General features: G+C 36.9%; 1 protein-coding gene across 12 annotated transcripts in view; it reads left to right on the top strand.

Moving 5' to 3' along the window:
* The window catches only part of LOC110031759 (DNA mismatch repair protein MSH5), a 101136-nt gene that overhangs the window by 50806 nt on the left and 28741 nt on the right, over window positions 1-21589 (top strand). For 11 of the 12 annotated variants that reach the window (XM_020735132.1, XM_020735133.1, XM_020735134.1 and 8 more), the window contains 5 exons: window positions 8222-8299; window positions 9623-9673; window positions 9757-9838; window positions 15345-15415; window positions 15483-15579. In XM_020735132.1, the coding sequence (XP_020590791.1) occupies window positions 8222-8299; window positions 9623-9673; window positions 9757-9838; window positions 15345-15415; window positions 15483-15579 (379 nt within the window). The remainder of the gene's footprint in view (window positions 1-8221; window positions 8300-9622; window positions 9674-9756; window positions 9839-15344; window positions 15416-15482; window positions 15580-21589) is intronic. The other variant, XM_020735137.1, reaches the window with a different exon arrangement.

Raw genomic sequence — 21589 nt, 5'->3', positions numbered from 1 at the left:
GGAGAGAGGTTTTATAATATATATATATATATATATATATATATATATATAAACATATATATATATATTAATTAAAACACAATTTACTCGCGCGCGACGATGCGACAAAATGGGTGTCCTCCCCGGGCAAAATCGACGTTCCGGACGCGTTGGCGCAGTCCGTTTCGTCATCCGGGGTCGCTCGGACGACGTCGTCGACAATCGGGTCAAAAACGCGTCGAAATTCAAATTTCACAAAATCTCAACCCGCGGTCGATCGTCCCAAAAGGTTTAATTGAGCATTCGACAAGTAACAATGCAGGCAATGCGAATTGCGGCGATCGGACGTATCAACTCTCCGAATTGCGAAGTTTTGTGCGCGGGAGTGCGAATTGTGCAAAAGGCCACCCTAAGGCTCAGGAAGGTCCTATAGGGAGTCCCTTTTGGGTTTCCTCATGTTGGTTTCATCCTTCTAAGTGCTAGAAGTTGATACCACACACGCGAAACTCCAGAAGGGGACGAAAGCGGGTCGAACTAAAACGAGACGGGTCCCACTTCTTAGGTTCTAAGATAGTCGAAGGGAGACCCTTAAGGCTAGATCCTAACTCCTACGAGAAATACTAGACCTCACGAAAATTGAGGTCAACAGACATACTGTCCCATTAAATTAAATGTGATTTTTTCCATGTTGTAGAAATCATAGCCCTTAAGGAACATATGTTTCTCAACGTCATATGTTTCTCAACGCATATGTTTCTCAACGTATTTTAACATTTCAATTGGCTAGATCAAAAAGTAAATGAAGATCGGAGTTCAAATCATCATAAATTTTTAACATTTAGAACAATAGAAAACAAAATTACTTCTTCACAAAATTTCTTCACAAAACCATATCTCAAAGTAGGGAGAGTTTCAAAGTAGGGAGAAGGAATAAAGAAGACTACTCAGAATTCATGAGAAGGATACGACAAAACATGAATTTCATATATAAAAACAAGTTTACAAATCAAAAGAAATAAAAGATACAACTTATCTCATAATCTTTCCCAAGCAAATCCCTAGAAGTTATTTTCAAGTCTTTCTCTCTATACAAACACTCTCAATTCTCTCTTAGAAGTGTAATGAAGAAGAAATCTCTCACATTCCCTCTCCTCTTATAACTCTAGAAGAAAATCTCATCTCCAAGTCCTTGACTTTCGACTTTCTCTCTCTCTATCTCTTCCTCTTGCCTTTCACGTCACACACAACTCCTTGAAGTCTTCTCCTTTCAAAAGGAATTCAAAATTCTCTCCAAAATTCGTTCTAAAAGTCAACTATTTTGAATTCAAAAGACGTGTCATTTGATCAAGGAGACATATCCCTTCATAAAATATTCTTCTAAAGTGTCTAGATGCATTGAATTACTTCAAAAGGTGTTTAAAACAAGTGTTTCTTTAAAAATTCGCACAAAATTTACCTCGAATCGCCTTAATTTACAAAAAGTCGTCTCTGGCGCATCTTGCGGCTAAATCTAACGCATCATGCGCCAAGGCTCTGTCAAACGTCGCATCATGCACTTATCTGACGCATCATGCGTTAGAATCCCAACTCCAAATTTCGTCTCTTTTGTTAATTTTGCTCCAAATGCCTAAAAATGATATATCTGCAACAAAAACACAAAATATCATTCTTTAAAGTACAATATCACCAAAAATAGACATAAAATATTTACTTAAAACAACATATTATTTTGGTGTCTCAGCCCTCTCTGTTTATTCTTCATTCGGCCTGCCCGAACCCCTTCATTCTGATATGCCTCCTTCGGCCTGATCCCTCTTGTGCAAAGCTTCATTTCTCGCGACCGAACTTCCTTCTTCTCGCGGCTTTGACCCGAGGTCCCCTCGCTCTGCCTAAAAGCTCCTCATTGTCACCACACTCTCTGCCTCCACCTACTTCTTGCCGCTCTGCTTCCATCTGCTCGACACTCACTCTTGCGCCCTTGTCGCCACTTACCCGTCTCTTTTTCGTTCGGCTCACCTCCAGGTAACTGGAAGATAGAGCTTCTTTTCCCTCTTTGCCTATAGAGGTGGTCTTTAGGGTTGGCCAAAATTTCAAGGAAAGGGGAGGTGCTGCCATTTTCTTTTCTGGAATCTCTGGCCGGTTCTTCTTCAGTGTGTTTGGTGTTCTTGGGGTGCTGTTCTTTTCCTTGTTTTTCTCTTGAAAAAATCGAGCAAGGTATTCACTGCTCCCTTCCTCCCTTAGCTATTCATTATTATTGGTTGTTTGCTTGGTTGATTGCTCTAGCTTCAATGGCTCTCTAGCCAAAATAAAAAAAAAAAGGAAAAGAAAAAGAGAGGGACGTTTGGTAGAACTTATAGCTTTCATTTAGAATGGTAGTTGGGAATCCTCCTTCTCTATTTGCTGCATACTTAAATGGTTTTCAAAGGATGTTATTTTTGGAGTTTTTCTTGCTCGTTACTTGCTCTTCAACTCGCTGTTTTGCTGAAACATATGTTTAGGTACATTGGAAGTTCCATACGAGCATGCTTAGGATGTTATTTTTGGAGCCATTTTTTGCTCCTCACTTACTCTTCACCTCAGTGTTTTTTTTAAATGTATGTTTAAGACTAAACTTAGGTTTCATCTTTACTATGCTGAGGAGAAAATATTTGGAGCCTCTCTTTATTATTAGTTTCGCTGATTTTGGAGATCACAATTTAAATGCTTGTTGAATTCACATTTTTTATGGTTTAGAAAAGATTTTAGAGCTCTTCTTTGCTCTCCATCTTGCGGATTTTGAAAGAGATGTTTAAGAGCTCCTCTTGATTCTTTTTTTTTTGATGGTTTGGAAAGGATAGAATCCGTCTTTTTATGCATGATTGATAAATGTGAAGGAAAGTGCAATATATACTTGTTCATGTTGTAAAAAAAAAAGGAATTCCTTTGTATTTTTGAGCTTGGACTTTCATATGGATACATTTGGGAAATCTTGCTATGTTTTTTGGTGTTCGATATAAACTAGTTGGAGACACGTAAATATTACGTTTGATTGGTTTGGAGACATATTTATCCTACATTCGGTTGACTATAAGTATCGGTGTTACATTTGTTGGAGTTTATGTGTATATTGATGCTGAACCTTTTTCGATTTGGAAGGGATATATGCATGGTTTTGGGGCAGATTTAAGCATCGTTTTAAGAACTATTTGTGGGTTTAAATACTATTTTTGGACAGGTTTAAATACTATTTTTGGACGGGTTTAAATACTATTTTTGGGTTGAATTAAGAACTGTTTTGGAAAAGTTTTGAGCATTGTTTTAGGCTACATTTGCTCAACGTTTTGGGTCTTATGTAATTTCTGTTTGGAAAGGTTTGGAGCACTATTTTGGGCTTAATTTGCTGCATTTTGGGGCTTTTAAAAACACGTCTTTTGGGCTGAGTTGGCTGCAGTTTGGAGCTTTTTAAAAATGGTTTCGTGGGCTGATTCAGACTGTAGTTTTGCCCTGTTTAGGAGGGGTTTTGTTGGCTGTTTTTAGGATGTTTTGGCACTAATCCGGGTTGCAGTTTTGCCCTGTTTTAGTGATATGTTTGGGTTGCATCTTGAGACCCTCTTTAGTGGTGTTGGGCTGCACTTGAAGCTCTCTTTAGTGATGGTTGGGCTGCACTTTGAAGCTCTCTTTAGTGATGTTCAGACCACATTTTGAAGCTTTATTCATTTTGAAACTTTATTTGTTAAGGTTTAAGTTGCATTTTGTAGCTTTATTCTTTAAGGCTTAAGTTGCATTTTGAGGTTTTTTTTGTTAATGTTTAAGTTGCATTTTAAAGCTTTATTTGTTAACGTTTAAGTTGCATTTTGAGGCTTTATTCATTAAGGTTTAAGTTGCATCTAATACATTTTGGGAGATCTACATACATACCATGCAATTCTTATGTGTTTACATCTCCAATACATAGCTAATATCTATGGTTCAATATTTTGACATAGAATACCGTGACAACATTTACTCAACTATAAAAAAGAGGTGTATTGCATTTGCTAGAATATAATATGGTGGCATTTATGAAACAATGTGAAAGATTTTTGGTGGTGTGAATTTAACATTCGAGTTTAGGGATTAGAGGTGCCGACACATAAGAATTGCAGGCTATGTATGCAGTCGTTGCATTGACAAAATTCCTTTGTTGTTTGCTTAGAATGTGGGTTGGAAAGGGGTACTTTTGGATGATATGTTTGCTATTTGGAGGGGTTTTGGGGCTGTCCTTGCTCGACTTCCTCATTGATTTGGGCACTGTTTTGGGATATTTCGGTGGGTTGATTTGAAGTAGCCGATAAATGATTTCAAGGTTTTCTAGTGTGTTCTTTTGGATTCTTAAAAAAAAAATTTTTTGAGGGCCGTTATTTGCTCTTTCAGGTGGATTTGTCCCTCCTCTCTTTCACCCTCTTTTTCTTCCTTTTTTTCTTGCTTCTTGATTTAGTTTAGGTGCTTATGTCTGAAGCATAAACACACATATATAACCATCACTATATATGAACCATCAAGTAAGGCTGTAAGTAGGACGGTTTCAGGTTTAAGGACAATGATAAAAATTGCATCTAGGTATGTGTGAGAAGTTCTAACATAATCCTGACTCAATAACTTTGTGAGAATGAGAGATTGGAATTACTGCCTCTTTAATACTTAGTAAAGAGTTAACCCTTGCTTTTACAAAAAGTTGGAAGTTCCAGCCTGACAATATGACTGACTCTTTCATTTTCTAAGGTATGAAAATTTCTTTTAATAAAAATATATATATTCATAATTAGATTAAAAAAATTCTTTTAAGTGTATTACAAATTAAAATCTCTTCTTTTAAGTTCATGACAAATTAAAAATCTTTTCCGAAAAAAGAAATCTTTCATAAATATTTTATAAAAAATTCACGAGTCAGTCATATGAATCAGGTTAAGAATTGTCATTTTCTGTGATTGTTAGACCGGAAACCTTTTACTTAGTGTTGGATTATACATACATGACGTTGACTATTTTATTAGGGCCCCGGGATCTTGATTTTGACCCAAGGTCTTGATTCTGAGTCCACCTCGTCCCGAATGCTTATGGTTTTCTTCGGTGTTCCGTGCATTTCCTATGATTTTCTTTGAGTTTTCGTGGGTCATTCCCAGTTTTTTTCTCAAGTCTTTCATGAGATGTATTCCCACTTGTCCTTTTGTATATAAACGTTTGTTTTCCCTGCTAGTTAAACTCCCCACTATACTTGTTTACTTCTACCTGCAACGCTAATCTCATTCACAGGAGTAGCAGACCCGCCCGGTACACAGGTTTATTTTATATTTACAGCATTTTATTTTCTTTACTGTAAATTCTACTGATCTTCTTTACTGTACATTTATAATATTTCTTTTATTGTTGATTTTCTTTACTGTACCATGCTACTGTTTCCTTTATACATATTATACCTTTTAAAATAGGAGGACAATAGTCTGGTTTTATAGGAGGTGCCTAGCAGCAGACCATTGTGCCTACAATTACATGTACATTTAAACTTAATATTAAACTTAAAACTGTTACGACATGGAGATTGGAGCTAACACCGCGGTCATCATAACGTGATGTACAGAAGAACAACTTCGAGAGAGCAAACAAATCTACAATAACAAACCTTTTCTTAGATTAAATAAGTCATAGGACTTCGAGGTGGTCCGCCTAGTGCGACATAAATCCTCACTTTATCGTTTAGGCCTTTGCACAACAATGTTGTGTAATTTAAACCCTAACTCGCTTTAGGCTCCGAGGTTATCATCTGAAACGACGTAAATCCTTCTATCTTCCAGGCCATTTGTATGACCGTGTCACACAAATATAAGTTCTAAATAATAAAACCGACAGGACAAAACATCAAGTAACATCTTCTCAAAATTGAAACCAAACAATAAGATAGTTTGGGAAGTCACCGAGATTTATCTCAGGATCCGTGACATCCCTTACTTTTCGTTCCTTTGATTCCAGAAATAAATGTTCCCATTTGGTCCTTTTTCCCACTTGACTTTTCTATGTTAAACCTTGGAAACCCTAAACTTTGAATTCATGAAGATAGTTACCTCTGATCATTATTGAGAGTTTTTTTAAGTGACTTAAGCCATTTGAGGGCTAATTAACTATAGGGGCTTGCCCCTATAGGGAGCTTTAAGAACCCAGGTAATATAAACTCTATATAATTTTTAATATTAGGTAGGGGAACTTGTCGGTCAAAATAAATAGTTCGCAGATCAGACAGATGTCATAAATTCTGTAGTTTATTTAATCAGGTCCCACTATCAAGTAATGTGCATATTACTCGGGATAGGTGTGTTACTTGCGACATTGTGTTTGATTACTTAAACTATTAAATGAATGAGATCCATCCAGTCTCACTTTTCAAAAATAAAAATATTATATATATATATATACATACATACATACATTAAATTTAAATCAAAACTACATTTTATTTTATTTTTTCAAAAGGAAGAATTTGTTGCCCCGCTTTCGCCCGACATCGCTTTGGCTTTCCCCGCAGCCACTGGTCCAACACTACCTTTCCGGACTCCTTCCTCGTGGGGCTTGTCTTTTCTTTATTTGCCGGGTCTTTTGTTTGTAATGCTCTATTTTATGTTTTTATTTATGCGGCCTCTTTTCTTTTTTAAATGATTAAGAAATTCCTATTTTGCGTCATGATTTGGGTTAACTATGGTTTCACGTATATTCTCTAGTGGCTCAAAACTCTTGAGTTGTAAATTGTATGATACACTTAATAGGGTAAAATGCCATTTATTGTCTAAGTTTACTTGTTTTCTTCGACGAATATTCACTGCATGTCTATAAGTGTCCGCTAAACTACTCAATCTATGATTGTTAGTAAGAATCATTTTGTCAGATTTGATCAACATTTCCTTTAACTAAGTAAAATGGAGTAAGATCACTCGAGGCAATGGAACTATAATGTCTTCATTTTAATAATCATTCTTCTTACTGTACGCTCTAAGCCAAATGTGGTAAATTTTTTAATCCAAAATCAATATTGCTACCATTATACTCTTAACACTTGGCATCTAACAACTAGCCTGAATGATCACAAGAGCTTAGACATCTGAATTTTGAAACTAGATTTTAAAGTCCTTATAAAAAATGAAGCAAAATTTGTGGGTCATTTCTTGCCTAAAAAAAGTCAAATTTTTGTTCTAAAAACTTGACTCAAAATAGGTCAAAACCCTTTTAACAGAGTCAAACATGAATTTTTGAAACACACATATTGGATTTCAATACTTCATTACTTTCTTGAAAAGGTTGTATTTGTGGATGAAAATATAGAAAATTCTAGTAATTTTTTTTAAATTGAATTTGATCACTTGGTTTTCCATCTGTTAAATACTAATAAATGATTTTATGGACTTCTTTGGCTCAACCATCTTCTCGGCTTTATATTATTTATTACTTTCTGAATAGTCACAAATTATCTTGAAGCTACCCCTTGATTGCTTCATATTGTTTCATTGTTGTGGTTCATAGTTGCGCATCTTCTTAGCTTTATTGCGTGTTTTGGTTTAGAATAAGATAGCTTACTTTTTTTCATTAAATTTAGTTTATTTAAAGTTATCGTGAAAATAAAATTAGCAAGGTTGTTAAAGTGAAACCAGAAGGTGAATGACAGGTTCAAGCAACAGTTCAATCGGAGTTGAATAGCAGTTTATGCTGGATAATGTAATAAATATTATTTTGATATGATTTACTTCATGTAATAACAATGCAATAATAATATTCTCACCAATTTAATATAGAACATTTTGATGTTGGACATTTTACTTTGGAATATTTTTAAAATGATTTAAATCAAATTTTGGGTCATGTTATTTCTATTATTTTTTTATTTTTAGTCATCCGATCAAAACTAAACAGCAACACATGTATCAGTTTTAGGAAAAGCAGGTTCATCAAAAATTTATTGGCTTCACTGTTTCAATCAGCTGTTCTAGCGAGTTCTATATTGAAGCGTTTTAAGAACTAGACCAAACAGGCTGAAGGACCAATTACGGGTGAATCAGTCAAACCAGCTAGTTCGTTCTAATTTTTAAAACCATGAGAATTAGACCTTAGTGGTATTTATTGATTGTCATTATCTTTTTTGTTGAAGCTGCATTATATATATTTATATATATTTTCTTCATTATGTCACATAATAGTATGCCTGGTGCATTAGCCCCCTGATTTTACAATTTCTTGTCTTCAGGTGATGGGTGTGATAGATATCCAGCGTTTTAAAGAAAAAGGCTACGAGACATTAGTTAAAGAGGGGATTTGTGATGAGGTTAGCAATATTAATTTATTTTTGATACTTCAAGTTGATCCTTTATTCCATCTTGTATCATTTTCTCATAGAATTTCTTCATGCAAGCTCTGATCATCATAGGGTTAATTTGTAAAACAAATCTTTGAAATTGACTTTGATCATCCATCTTGAGGCCACACGAATGTGCATCTAGAAAATATATGCTTTTAATAAGAAGGGCATGATTAAAAGTTTCATTATTCTTGTCTATGCCTAAGTTAATTTCCTCTTATTAATATATTACAATTTAATTCCATCACATGCTATTTCATATCCTTTTACGGAGTACAGTAATTGCAACCAAGATAAATCGATTGAATAATATTAAGCATCATTATTGTATTGTACATGCTTTCATCTTTTCAAAGGAAGTGCATCTGTTCATCATCAGCCAAATACAAGAGATATCAGTTGCTTTGAGGGTCGTACCCCATTGGTGAAGCCTCTGATTGTTAGCTTTTTGAACTCCGGAGATTCTATTTGTTTCGTGAATCCAAAACAGGCGTTTCTGTAAATACTAAATCAAAAACGATAAAAATAAATGTAGATAGTGGCGATGCTGATCAGATGACTGCATAGACGCATTTTATGCTTAGAGTAAATCATAAGAGGAGCTGAGTGGCTAGAGAGCTCACTGCTAGCAGCGACCTTGCATTGGTGCTTGTGAGAAGTGATGTTGGCAGTCAGACTGAGATGGGAAATTTCCACTTATCTCAAGAAAATACTAGGTGAGCCAAGAAGCCTATACTAATGGTGTGAGTCAAGCCAAGTCCGCAATAAGAGGCAACAAAAATGTAGGCTAAGAAAATTCCTTGCTATTAGTGGGCTGCAGGAGGGGTTTAGTGACCTGAAGGGATGCTAAGGAGCTTATTTTGATAGTTTAAAGATATGGGTTACAAATCTTAGACCTCGTTCTGAAGAGTTGTGATTACTAGTTTTATTAAGATTTTTACCCAAACATATAAATGTTATTATTATAATTTAATACTAACAATTTAATCATGGCTCTTTGATTCTGTTCCTATTCATTGGCTTGATGATTTGACTATACAACTACTGTTGTATTAAGTTGTCAACTAAAACATGTTACCTTGATTGAATCTATGCCAATCAAAGATTTTCAGTTTAGTGTCTAATTCAACGTTCCTATGTTAAAATCTTTGTTTGTTTTGTCTGATATTTTCATACAAATTTGATACTGGGATGGGATTAGATTCATATTTAATATGTTTTCTTCAACCTTTTATTTGATGATAATGTCCCTGAATTGCACTCTTAACAAATGAGCAATCTCTTCAATAGTTGGATGAGCTAAGGTTGGTATATGAGCAACTGCCAGAATTTCTTGATCAGGTAGTTTGATAAACTCTGTATTTGGAAAGTATGTATTTTGATTGATGGTTTTCTTATTTATTAAAAATGGATATTCTTTGAAGGTGTCATCAACTGAAATTGGTTCTCTTTCGGTTATGAATTATGGCGATAGAGCTCCTCAAATTGTTTATATTCATCAAATAGGTTTGTTTGTCTTTTAAATATGAGTAGATCTCCTTCCCCTTCACCCTCTATTTATTTGAAAACCGCTTTCTTTGCTATGTCAAATAATAAACTGAAATCTAGTTAGTGATGATGCTTATGATCGAATCTGTTTTATGTATAGAGAGAATTGTTCAAAATTTACTTTGTACATTCATAACGTGGGTTTAAATATGGTAGTGCAATGTTTTACAAATAAACCCCTAGACTTCTTCAATGTTCTATTTTTACTAAGGGGACCCTAAATAATGTCCAAGTTTCAACACTCCCTCTCAAGATCGGCAAAAGATATCCACTAAGTCACATAACCTAGACAAATCTAATGAACCAAGTCCTTTAGTGAGACAGTCAATCACTTGTTCTCTAATGGCCTCATGACTTAGCTCCAGTTGCTTGTTATTCAGCTTTTCCTTGATGAATAATCTATCAATTTCCAGATGTTTGGTTTTATTGTTTTGCACCGGGTTGTTGGCAATACTGATTGCTGACTTGTTGTCGCACCACAACTTTATTTGAGTTCCTGGGTCCACCTTGAGCTCGACCAACAAGGCTCTCAACCACATCATCTCAGCAACTCTTATGGCCATGGGTATGTACTCTGCCTCTATTGTTGACCTCGCTACTGCAGACTGTTTCTTGCTCTTTCAAGAGACCAAGTTGCCCCCTGCAAACATGCAGCATCTTGAGGTGGATCTTCTATTATCTACACAACTCGCTCGGTCAACATCACAACAGTCCTCAATGTCTACATGCCCATTCTTCCAGATGGTCAACCCCTTCTATGGTGCATTCTTCAGGCATCACAAAATCTGATACACTGTATCCATAAGACTCTTGGATCATGCATGTAGCGGCTCACCACACTACCTGCAAAAGAGATGTCGGGTTGAATGTGACATAGGTAGATCAAATGGCCCACCAATCTTTGATACCTCTCACGATCAACCGACTCTCCTTCCTTTGCACTTAACTTGACATTTTGATCAATAAGAGAGACTGCAAGCATGCATGTTTCTGTGAGGAGATCTAATATATATTTTCCTTGAGAAAAAATTATCCCCTCAAGTCCACAGGTCACTTAAATCCCAAAAAAGTATCTGAGTTGTTCAAGATCTTTCACCTCAAATTCACACCTCAAATTCATTGTCAATCTTACCTTTAGTTGGGCAATCTCTGCCTCATCATCACTGATGACAATGATGCTATCAACATGTACAACAAGTATAATGGTGTGACTTTCATGTTGTCGAAAGAACACAGTATGGTTAGTATTTATCTATTGATATCTTATGCCCACCATAACCTTTCTAAACTTTGTCAAACCAAACTCGAGGAGATTGCTTCAAGCCATACAACGACTTCTAGAGCCTACACACCTTGTCGACTGTCTTGACTGTATTGATTATTGGTGGTATCTCCATATATACCTCCTCCAGGAAATGCATTTTTCACATCAAGTTGGTACAACATCCACCAACTATTTACTACCAGTGAAACAAGTATCCTCGTTGTGCTCATCTTTGCTACTGATACAAAGATTTTATTATTATCAATGTCATATGTCTGACTATACCTTTTAGTTGACAGTTGTGTTTTGTACCGCTCCACCTTTACTTCTGGAGTTTGCTTCACTGTGAAGATCCAATTACACCCAACTGCCTTTTTTCCCGCTAGTAGTGGCATTATCTCCTATGTTCGATTTTTGTCCAAAACCATAAGCTCTTCATGCATAGTCGCTTTTCACTTGAAATCCTTCTTAGCAACCTGCCAACACTTTGGTATAGAGACAATGCCCAAAGATGCAATAAACACTCCATATAAAGGTGATATGTTATAATATGAAACAAAGTTAGCAATGTCATATTCCCACCCAAAACGATGTAGAGGGTGTACCACATTGCTGCGAGAGGTCCTCAAAGTTGGAGGGTTAGAAGGCGAGGATGAATCATATCGCCTGGGAGTTCTATGTTGGAGGTGGATGGTATATGTTTCTCAAGAGTCGTGGAAAACTGAAATAAAGGACTAGTTGGCACAAGTGGCATTGTACATATCGTTCCCACATTTTGCTTCTTTCTCGTGTATAGACCCTTAGCTCACCTTCAGCCTGAATCCCACCACCTCTGGGTTCACTCTTGTCATTTTTTTGGTTCCTCACCCCCCTTTCCTCATATCTCCAGTATCTTGCAAGTCATTGAAGAGTGAGAACACCTTTTGGGTATAGTATGATTTAAATTCTTTAAATGACACATTCATGCTCACAAAAAGTCTATTTTCTATCAAGCTCCACCATACATCTCTTCTGAGTAGTTGAATAACTAACGAATACACATTTCATAGCTCTGGGATCCAGCTTTCTTATTGATGACCTGCTACCCTTCACAAAATAAATACATCCAAACACCTTTAATGGGTGGATTCCTTTATTATCTCCTTTCAACATCTGACATGAAGACTTCTAATCTACACCCTCCATGGCATCCTGTTGATCAATTGAGCAACTGTCAAAAATGTTTGCCCCTATAGTTGCTTTGGGTTATTCATTGCGATCATCATGTTTTGGTCAAACTCTAGATCGTGTCTATTTTTTCTCTCTATTGCTCTATTTTGTGTCGGCGTGTATAACATGTAGTTTGATGTTGTATCCTTTGGGCTGACAAGTATTCCCCAAATATTTTTTTGGTATACTCTATCCCGTTATCAGACTTTAATGTCTTCACTATAACGCCATGTTGAGTTTGAATTGCATTGTGGAATTTTTAAAACAAGAAAACACACTACTTTTATTTTTCATCAAATATAACCAAGTAACACGAGAAAAACAATCAATAGAGGTCACAAAAATTATCGATAACCGTTCATAAAGTTTGTAGAATAAGGTCCCCAAATATCATAATAAATCAAGTCAAAAACACTAGAAATCCTATTCTTAGAATTGATATAAGAGCTCCTAGTAAGCTTCCAAACTCACAGGCATCACAAATAAACTTTTGTTTATTTTCCTTTTCATCAAAGTAGGATACAACTGATCCAATAAACTAAAACAAGAGTGTCACATGTGTCTATGATGTAGCAACAACATATCCTCCACACTCCTAGATTCCTCTACTCCATCACTCTTTATCATGGATGTCAAAGCTAAGTCCCCTTCCAGTCCAAGTACCAGAGTCTACTATGCCACGTTCTAGTCCCAAGTATCCTACTCGTCCCTTTCTATTGGAAGATCACTTTAGGAATGCCAAAACTAAAAACACATTTTAGTTGGAGATTAATGACACTAATGGATAAAATGTTCACCAGAGAAGAAGGAACATGCAAAATATTGGACAAAGTCATATAATTGACATTTCTCATTGATCCTTACTAACTACAGGTTGTGTTGTACCATCAGTAGTCTGGATATTCTCTAGTATTGTCTTGGGAGTATAGGAAGAAACCTTTCTAGCAGTACTTGCCACATGTCGAGATGCACCAAAATCTACTATCCATTCTTATGATTCTGTGGTGGAAATAGAGAATGACATTTGTATCACAAGTATCTTTGTCAGAGTAAGCATAAATGACAATGTTACTTTTTAATAAAAACTGGTTGGAAGTATCTCAATCCCATCTCCTGTTGTTTTATGCTTCCTCTTCAACAACTACAAACACTCATGATCCTTATTGGTAAAAACTACACCTGTCTCCCTTCCTCTGTTACCACCAGATTTGCTCGGTAGTCCCCCTTTTCCTCCTTTTTGACCACCACGGCCACAACCACTGTCTACACCCAGTCCACATCCACCTACCTCTCTCTCCTTAGGTGACTTACGGTAGGTATTGTTTCGATGCCCAACTTCACCACAGTTTTAGCACTTGTGAGTCTCCCTTTGGATATCTATCATATCTGAGCTCAAGATTGTGAAAGTTGATTGTGTACCTGGAAGTCCACTCGGCCCAGAGTGTGGCTTCATGTGTATTATTATAACAATGACCTCATCTAGTGAAGGGATAGTGGCTTGAGCTAGGACAAATTTCCTCTCATCAAATGTCGGATTCACATGAGCCATAAATTGCATAGACTTCATCTGAGTAAAGATCTCCCCTATTTGGCACTTCGGATCGTCACAAGTCGACATCGGTGAGAATTGATCAAGATTTTCCTACAACCAGTCTAGCTCTATGTAGTAATCCTGAATTGATCTATCATCCCAAATCGCTGTCTTTATCTCAAGCTGAATTTTAAACAACCTCATATGGTTCTTCTTTCCAGCATAGATCTTCTTCAACTTCATCTAAATGTCGCTCACCTTTCAAATGTTATCTATTGACGAGGCAATTAATGGAACCATCGAGTTGAATAACCAGATTTAAAGTAAGGCATGTGTGGTCGTCCACACATCTTTCTCTGCATTATTACTCTTTGATTCGACCCCTATCAGATATCCTTCTAATCTCTATCCTACTAGAGCATTCTCAAACCGGCGTGACCAACTCAGATACGTGGCCGGTTCATTAAGTTTAAGATTCACAAGAGCGAGATCTAGTTTCACTGTGCTGGAGCACGTGCTGAGGTAGTGGCTCTCGTCGAGATCCTAGCTCACTGTATGAGACCTACCAAGACCTTCAGAATTTCAGGATCTATCTTCCTCAAAAGTTCCGAAATTTTACCTCCGGCAATATCTCCGTCTCCTGACATCCTTAATTTAACTATTCCTTGGCCTTCATCATCCTCTCATGCACGTAGAGTCAAAGTTCTCTCATGCTCTGGTTTCATGCGTGCTTCACCTTTGCCTGGCACCGAGCCGCTCGAAACATTATGCCATGATCCAACAGCCGAAGATCTCGTCAATTCGGTCTTAGGGTATTGATGTCATTGCGCCTGTTCCACGCCTGTGCCGCGAGCGTTCGTTGTGATCCCCTCGTCGTCCCAGTTCACTCTAATCGTGTCTGTATCGCAAGCGTCCGTCACGATCCCCTCGTTGCCGTCCCAGTTAGCTCTAATCACGATTGTATTCAATGTCTCACGCTGATCTCGACGATCCAACAACACTAAAAACGGCCTTTAGGGTTAGGTCTCTGATGCCATAAAGAAAGAATTGTTCAAAATCTGCTTTGTACATTTATTACATAGGTTTAATAGGGTATTACAATATTTTACAAATAAGCCCCTAGACTTCTTTCATATTCCCTTTTTACCAATAAGACCCTAAATAAGGTCCAATTCTCAACAATGTATCATGCCTTTTACACGAAGGTCACACATATTTTGTGGCTTTATTATTCAAATTATTTCGTGTGTAACAATCTACTTGTACTTAGGAAAAGCTTGGATTTGTTATGTTGTTAAAAAGAAAACGTTATAGAATTTAAAGCTTGTAATCTTGTTTTAATTATCCTGTGTTATATAAGCCCTCCTTAAATCTTTAGAGGGGATATTACTATTTATATTTATCAATGATTGTATGCATATTTTTCCAATTCCGTTTCTAGTGACTGAATCCATTTCCAGGATATTTATGGTGCATTTTTGCTGAAAAGCTTGATGAAGAAACATTAGAAAAAAACGATTTTGAGTATGTGGTATGGGCCTACTTGATCTTTTTGTTTTTCAAGAAGTCATGCATACCATATAATGTGAACTTTTCAGTTTTCTGAAGATGGTGAGGAAAAAATGTTCTTTTATCGTACTGCCAAGACAAGAGAATTGGACAACCTTCTTGGTGATATCTATCATAAAATTCTTGGTAAGCTGATTTTCTTCTTTTAACTTTCCAGTCTAAAATAGTAAGTTTTCAGGCAAGAGAAAGGAGCACTGGGGGCCACTACCATTTTAAGTATAAAACTATAAGTGAACTTGTCTACTCAATGTACAACCAAGTACTCATTCATTTTAGGCCATTTTATGTTTGTGTATCTAGATATTTAAACAAGCTTGAACATTAACTTGCTTGTTCATTTATCTTTGTAAACATTCTCATATATTTTTCAGTTAATATCTCAATAAAGTGCTTCTTTAATGACGACTTAATTATTTTGTTAACTTATTTTATATTATTATACCAATTTTATTATATTCTATGCCCATCAAAAGCTATTTATATGACTGAGTTTAAATATAATGAAAAAATTGAGCAAAATAGATTAGAAATATCTTTTTTTTTCTTTTAACATTTGATTATAAATTATTTAGTAAATTTTTAATAGATAGATTAAATATCAATTTTTTTATTATTACTATTTTGTAATAAAAATATTGAACTAATAAATTAATCAAATTCTATTTCTGTTATTCATAAAATAATAAAAATAATGTCAAATGAATTATTGTTAATTTTGACAAATAAAATAAAAAATTATGAATACATTTATTGTTAATATTAAAACTTTGTTTAGACCATTAGCCTTATACGTATTGTTAGGTAGGCTCAATTAATTTTTGATTGCAGGTAATTCAACAGAAAAAATCAGTAAGTTAGAAAATGACTTTGAAACTTGGTGTTGTTAAAGCCTAACTTAGGCCTAATAAGAAAGATGAATGAATGAACTAGAAAAACAAGCTACTTAGCTCAAATCAATTCATTTAAATAGAAAGAATTGCTCAAAAATTTCTTTTTTACATTCATAACATGGGCTTAAAATGGGCTTAAATAGGGTATTACAATGTTTTACAAATAAACCCTTAGACTTCTTCAATGTTCTCTTTTTAGCAATAGGACCCTAAACAAGATCCAATCCCTCTCAAGATGGGCAAAAGATATCCACTAAGCCCATCTTGTCACATAACCTAGATGAATCCAAAGAACTAAGTCCTTTAGTCATTTGCTTGCTCTGCAGTGGCTACATGACTTAGCTCCAATAGCCCGTTACTCAGCTTTTCCTTGATGAAGAACCTATCAATCTCCACTTGTTTGGTTTTATCATGTTGCATCAGGTTGTTGGCAATGTTGATTGTCGACTTGTTGTCACACCACAATTTCTTTTGAGTTTCTTGGTCGACCTTGAGCTAGACCAACAAAGCTCTTAGCCATAACATCTCGCAACTCCTAAGGCCATGGTTTTGTGCTTTGTTTTTGTTGTTGACCTCCCTACTACAGACTGTTTATTGCTCTTCCAAGCGATCAAGTGTTCACATACGAATATGCAATATTCTTGAGGTGGATTTTTTGTCATCTGCACAACTCGTCCAGTCAATGTTACAAAATCTCTCAATGTTGATATGCACATTCTTCTTGAAGATCAATCCCTTCCCTGGTGCACTCTTTAGGCTTCTCAGAATCAGATACACTACATCCATATGCCCATCCCTTGGACAATGCATGTAGCGGCTCACAATGTTCATTGCAAAAGAGACGTCGGGTCGAGTGTGACAAATAGATCAGACAACCCACCAATTTTTGATCATTGACTCTTTTGCCTCTGCATTCAGTTTGGTCTTTTGTTCAATTGGAGAGACCGTAGGTTTGCACCTCAGCATGAGTGTTTTTGTGATATCTAGTATTAACTTTCTTTGGGACAAGACCATCCTCTTAGGTCCACTGGCCGCTTCAATCCCACGAAAGTATCTGAGCTGTCTAAGATCATTCACCTTCCATTCATTGTGAATCTTACCTTTAATTGAGCAATCCCTGTCTCATCATCACCGGTGACAATAATGTCATCAACATACGCAACAATTATAGTGGTGTGACCTTCATGTCATCGAAATAACGTTGTATGGTTTGCATTTATCTGCTGATATCTTATGCCCCCACCATAGTCTTTCTAAACTTGTCAAACCAAACTCGAAGAGACTTCTTCAATTCATACAACAATGATTTTATGAGCCTACACATCTTGCCCACTTTCTGGAATGTAACAAATCCAGATGGTATCTCAAAATATACCTCCTCTAATAACTCACCATGAAAAAAATGCTTTCTTCACATCGAGTTGGTGTAACCTACGCCCACCATTCACTGCAAGAGAAATCAGTGTTCTCACTGTGCTCAGCTTTGCTATGGGTATAAATGTTTCATCATAGTTAATTTCATACGTGTGACCGTAGGCTTTCGCCACCATTCGTGTTTTTTACCACTCCACCTCTCTTCTGGAGTTTGCTTCACTGTGAAGATCCACTTGCACCCAACTGTCTTTTTCTCTGCCGGTAGTGACATTATCTTCCATGTGAGGTTTTTATCGAGAGCCCTAAGCTCTTTATGTATAGCCGCTTTTCACTTGGATATCTCCTTAGCAATCTGCCAACAATTGGGTGTAGAGATATTGTCCAAAGATGCAATAAATACTCCATGTAAATGTGATATCTTAGAAAATGAAACAAAGTTAGCAATGTCAAATTCTCACTCAAAAAAATTAGAAGAATGCCTTGCATTGTTGTGAGAGATCCATAAAGTTGGTGGGCGAGGAGAAAAAGAGGAGAAATCATATCACCTGAAGTTCTGAGTTGGAGGTGAATGGTGTTGGTGTCTCGAGAGTCTAGGCAGATCGGGACAAGAGACTAGTTGACACAAGTGGCACTGCAACCACCGTTCCCTCATTTTGCTTCCTTCTTCGTGCATACACCCTTACTCACTTTTAACCTGAATCTCACCACGTCTGTGTTCACTCTCATTTTTTGGTTCCTGAACTGATTCTTCCCACATCACAAAAGAAGGCATTGCTCCTACATGTACCACTCTATCACCATTGGTACTCACCCCGCCCTGCCTCATATCTCCAGTATCTTGAGAGGCATCAAAGGGTAAGGTCACCTCCTGGCTGTAGTTCGGTTCAAATTCTTTAAATGACACATCAATGCTTACAAATAGTATATTTTCTATCGGGCTCCAACAGACATACCCATTTTGGGTAGCGGAATAACTTACAAACACATATTTTGCAGCTTTGGGATCCAACTTTTCTACTGATAATTTGTTATCCTTCACAAAACATATACATTCAAACACCTTAATGGGAGGATCTCGCTTTTATCTTATTTCAACATCTAACAAAAAGACTTTCAATCCAACACCATCGATGACATCTTGTTCATCAATTGAGCAGTTGTAAAAAAATGCTTACCTCAAAAGTGCTTTGGCACATTCATTGAGATCATCATGCTTCAAGCAACCTATAGAAGACTTCTATTTTTCCTTTCTACTACTCTATTTTGTGTCGGTGTGTATGAACATGTGCTTTGATGTTGTATCCCTCGGGCTGACAAGTATTTCTCAAATGTTTTGTTGGTATATTTTGTCTCATTATCAAACCTCAATACATTCACAAATGTATCATATTGAGCTTGAATTGCATTGTGAAATTTTTAAAGCAAACAAGTACAACACCCTTATTTGACATTAGATATAATCAAATAACACAAAAAAACAATCAATAAATGTCACAAAATATCTATAACAATTTATAGAACTTGTAGAACAAAGTCCCCAAACATTAGAATGAATCAAGTCAAAAACATCAGAACTCCTATTCCTAAAATTGATATAAGATCTCCTAGTAAGCTTTTGCCAAACTCACAAGTGTCACAAACAAGCTTTTGTTTATTTATCTTTTCATCAAAGAAGAATACAACTATCCAAATAAATTAAAGCAAGAGTGTCTCATACATCTGTGATGTAGCTGCAACACATCCTCCACACTCCTCCCAAATTCTCCTATTTCATCACTCTCTACCATGGATGTCAAAGCTAAGTTCATTCTCTTTCGGTCCAAATTACTATAATCTACTTGGCCACGTTCCAGTCCCAAGTGTTCGACCTGTCCCTTTCTCTTGGAAGATCACCTTAGGAATATTAAAAGAAACAACACTTTAGTTGGATAATAATGACACTAATGAATAAAAAATTCACTAAAAAATGAGCATGTAAAATATTGGATAAAGTTATATATTTGTTGCTACTCACTGTATCCTTATCAACTACAGACTGTGTGATACCAATAGTGATCTGGATGTTCTCTAATACTATTAGGGATATATAGGAAGAAAACTCTCTAGCGGTACTTGTCAAATGTCGAGTGCATTACAATCTACTATTCATTCTGATGATCCCGTGATGAAAATAGAGGTAAGAGCGTGTGTATCACAAGTAGTTTTGTCAAAGTGAGCATAAGTGACAATGTTACTCTTTGATGACAACTTGTTGGAAGCATTCTCAACCCCATCTCTTGTTTCTTTCTAGTTCCTCTTCAATAATTCCAGTAACTCATGATTCTCATTGGTAAAAATCACATTTGCTTCTCCCTTCTATGCTACCATCAGATTTACCCGATAGCCCCTTTTTCTACTTTTTCTACTACCACGACTCCACTTTATCTTTGTGACCCGTCTCTCTTTCCTTATGTGGCCTAAGATAGGTCTTGCTCTCGACTTCACAATTGAAGCACTTGCGCGTCTCCTCTTGAACACCTATCATACCTGAGCTTGAGGCAGCAGATGCTGATCACGCACTTGGAATTCCACTCGACTTAGAGTGTAGCTTCATGTTACTATCCTCATGTATCATTGCAACAATAGCCTAATACAACGAAGGGATGGTCACTGGAGCTTGGAGGACTGATTTCTGATCAAAGGCTGGTCCTCACCTGTGTAAAGATATCCCCTTTCTTGCACTTCAAATCGCCATGACTCAATATTGGTGAGAAGTGATCAAGATCTGCCCACAACTGCTCCAAATCTATGTCATATTTTTGAATCAATCTATCACCCTGTACTACTGCTTCTATCTCACAGTGAATGTGGAGTACCCTAATGTGGTTTTTCCTCCCAACATAAATTCTCTTCAACTTTGCCCAGATGTCCCTCTCCTTTTGAATGTCATCTACTGATGAGGCACACGATGGAACCATAGAGTTGAGCGCTCATGTGTAAAATAAGACGTATGTGTTCCTTTACTCATCCCTCTCAGCACTTTATTCTCTAGCTCAGCCTTTACTCATTAGACATTCCTCTAGGCTCTTCGCTAGTAGAGTAGTCTTGATTCGACACAACCAACTCATATACATGGCCGGTCCATCAAACTTCAAATCCATGAGAAGGAGATACGCTTCACCTGCGTCAGAGCGCATGTTAAGGTAGTGGTTCTCGTCGAGATGTTAGCTCCCTGTAGGAGTTCGATCGAAACCTTCAAAACCTCAGGATCTATCTTCACCAGAACTTATAATCTCTTACCTCCTGCACTTTCTCTTTCTCCTGACATCCTCAATCACAAAGTTCCATGTCTAGATCACCCGCGACTTCCTTCTCATTAACCTTCTTTCTCTCCTTCCACTCTACATCCCTGTTGACCTCAATTTTCGTGAGGTCTAGTTTTTCTCGTAGGAGTTAAGATCTAGCCTCAGGGGTCTTCCTGCGACTATCTTAGAACCTTAGAAGTGGTGCCCGCCTCGTTTTAGTTCGACCCGTTTCCGTCCTCTTTTGGAGTTTCGCGTGTGTGGTATCGACTTCTAACGCTTAGAAGGATGAAACCGACATGAGGAAACCCAAAATGGATTCCTATAGGACCTTTCCGAGCCTTAGGGTGGCCTTCTGCACAATTCACACTCCTGCGCGCACCAGCTTCGCGATTCGGAGAGTCGACGCGTCCGATTGCTGCAATTCGCATCGCCTGCACCGTTATTTGCCGAGGACTCGAGTAAACCACTTGTGACGATCAATCGCGGGCCAATATTTGGTGAAGTTTGAATTTTGACGCGTTTTGACCCGATTGTCGACGATGTCGTCCGAGCGACCCCGGATGACGAAATGGACTGCGCCAACGCGTC

The sequence above is a fragment of the Phalaenopsis equestris genome, unplaced genomic scaffold (assembly GCF_001263595.1).
Source record: "Phalaenopsis equestris unplaced genomic scaffold, ASM126359v1 Scaffold000840, whole genome shotgun sequence".
NCBI lineage: Eukaryota > Viridiplantae > Streptophyta > Magnoliopsida > Asparagales > Orchidaceae > Phalaenopsis > Phalaenopsis equestris.
The sequence above is the reverse complement of the archived record's forward strand: the minus strand, read 5'-3'. Positions and strand labels throughout refer to the sequence as shown.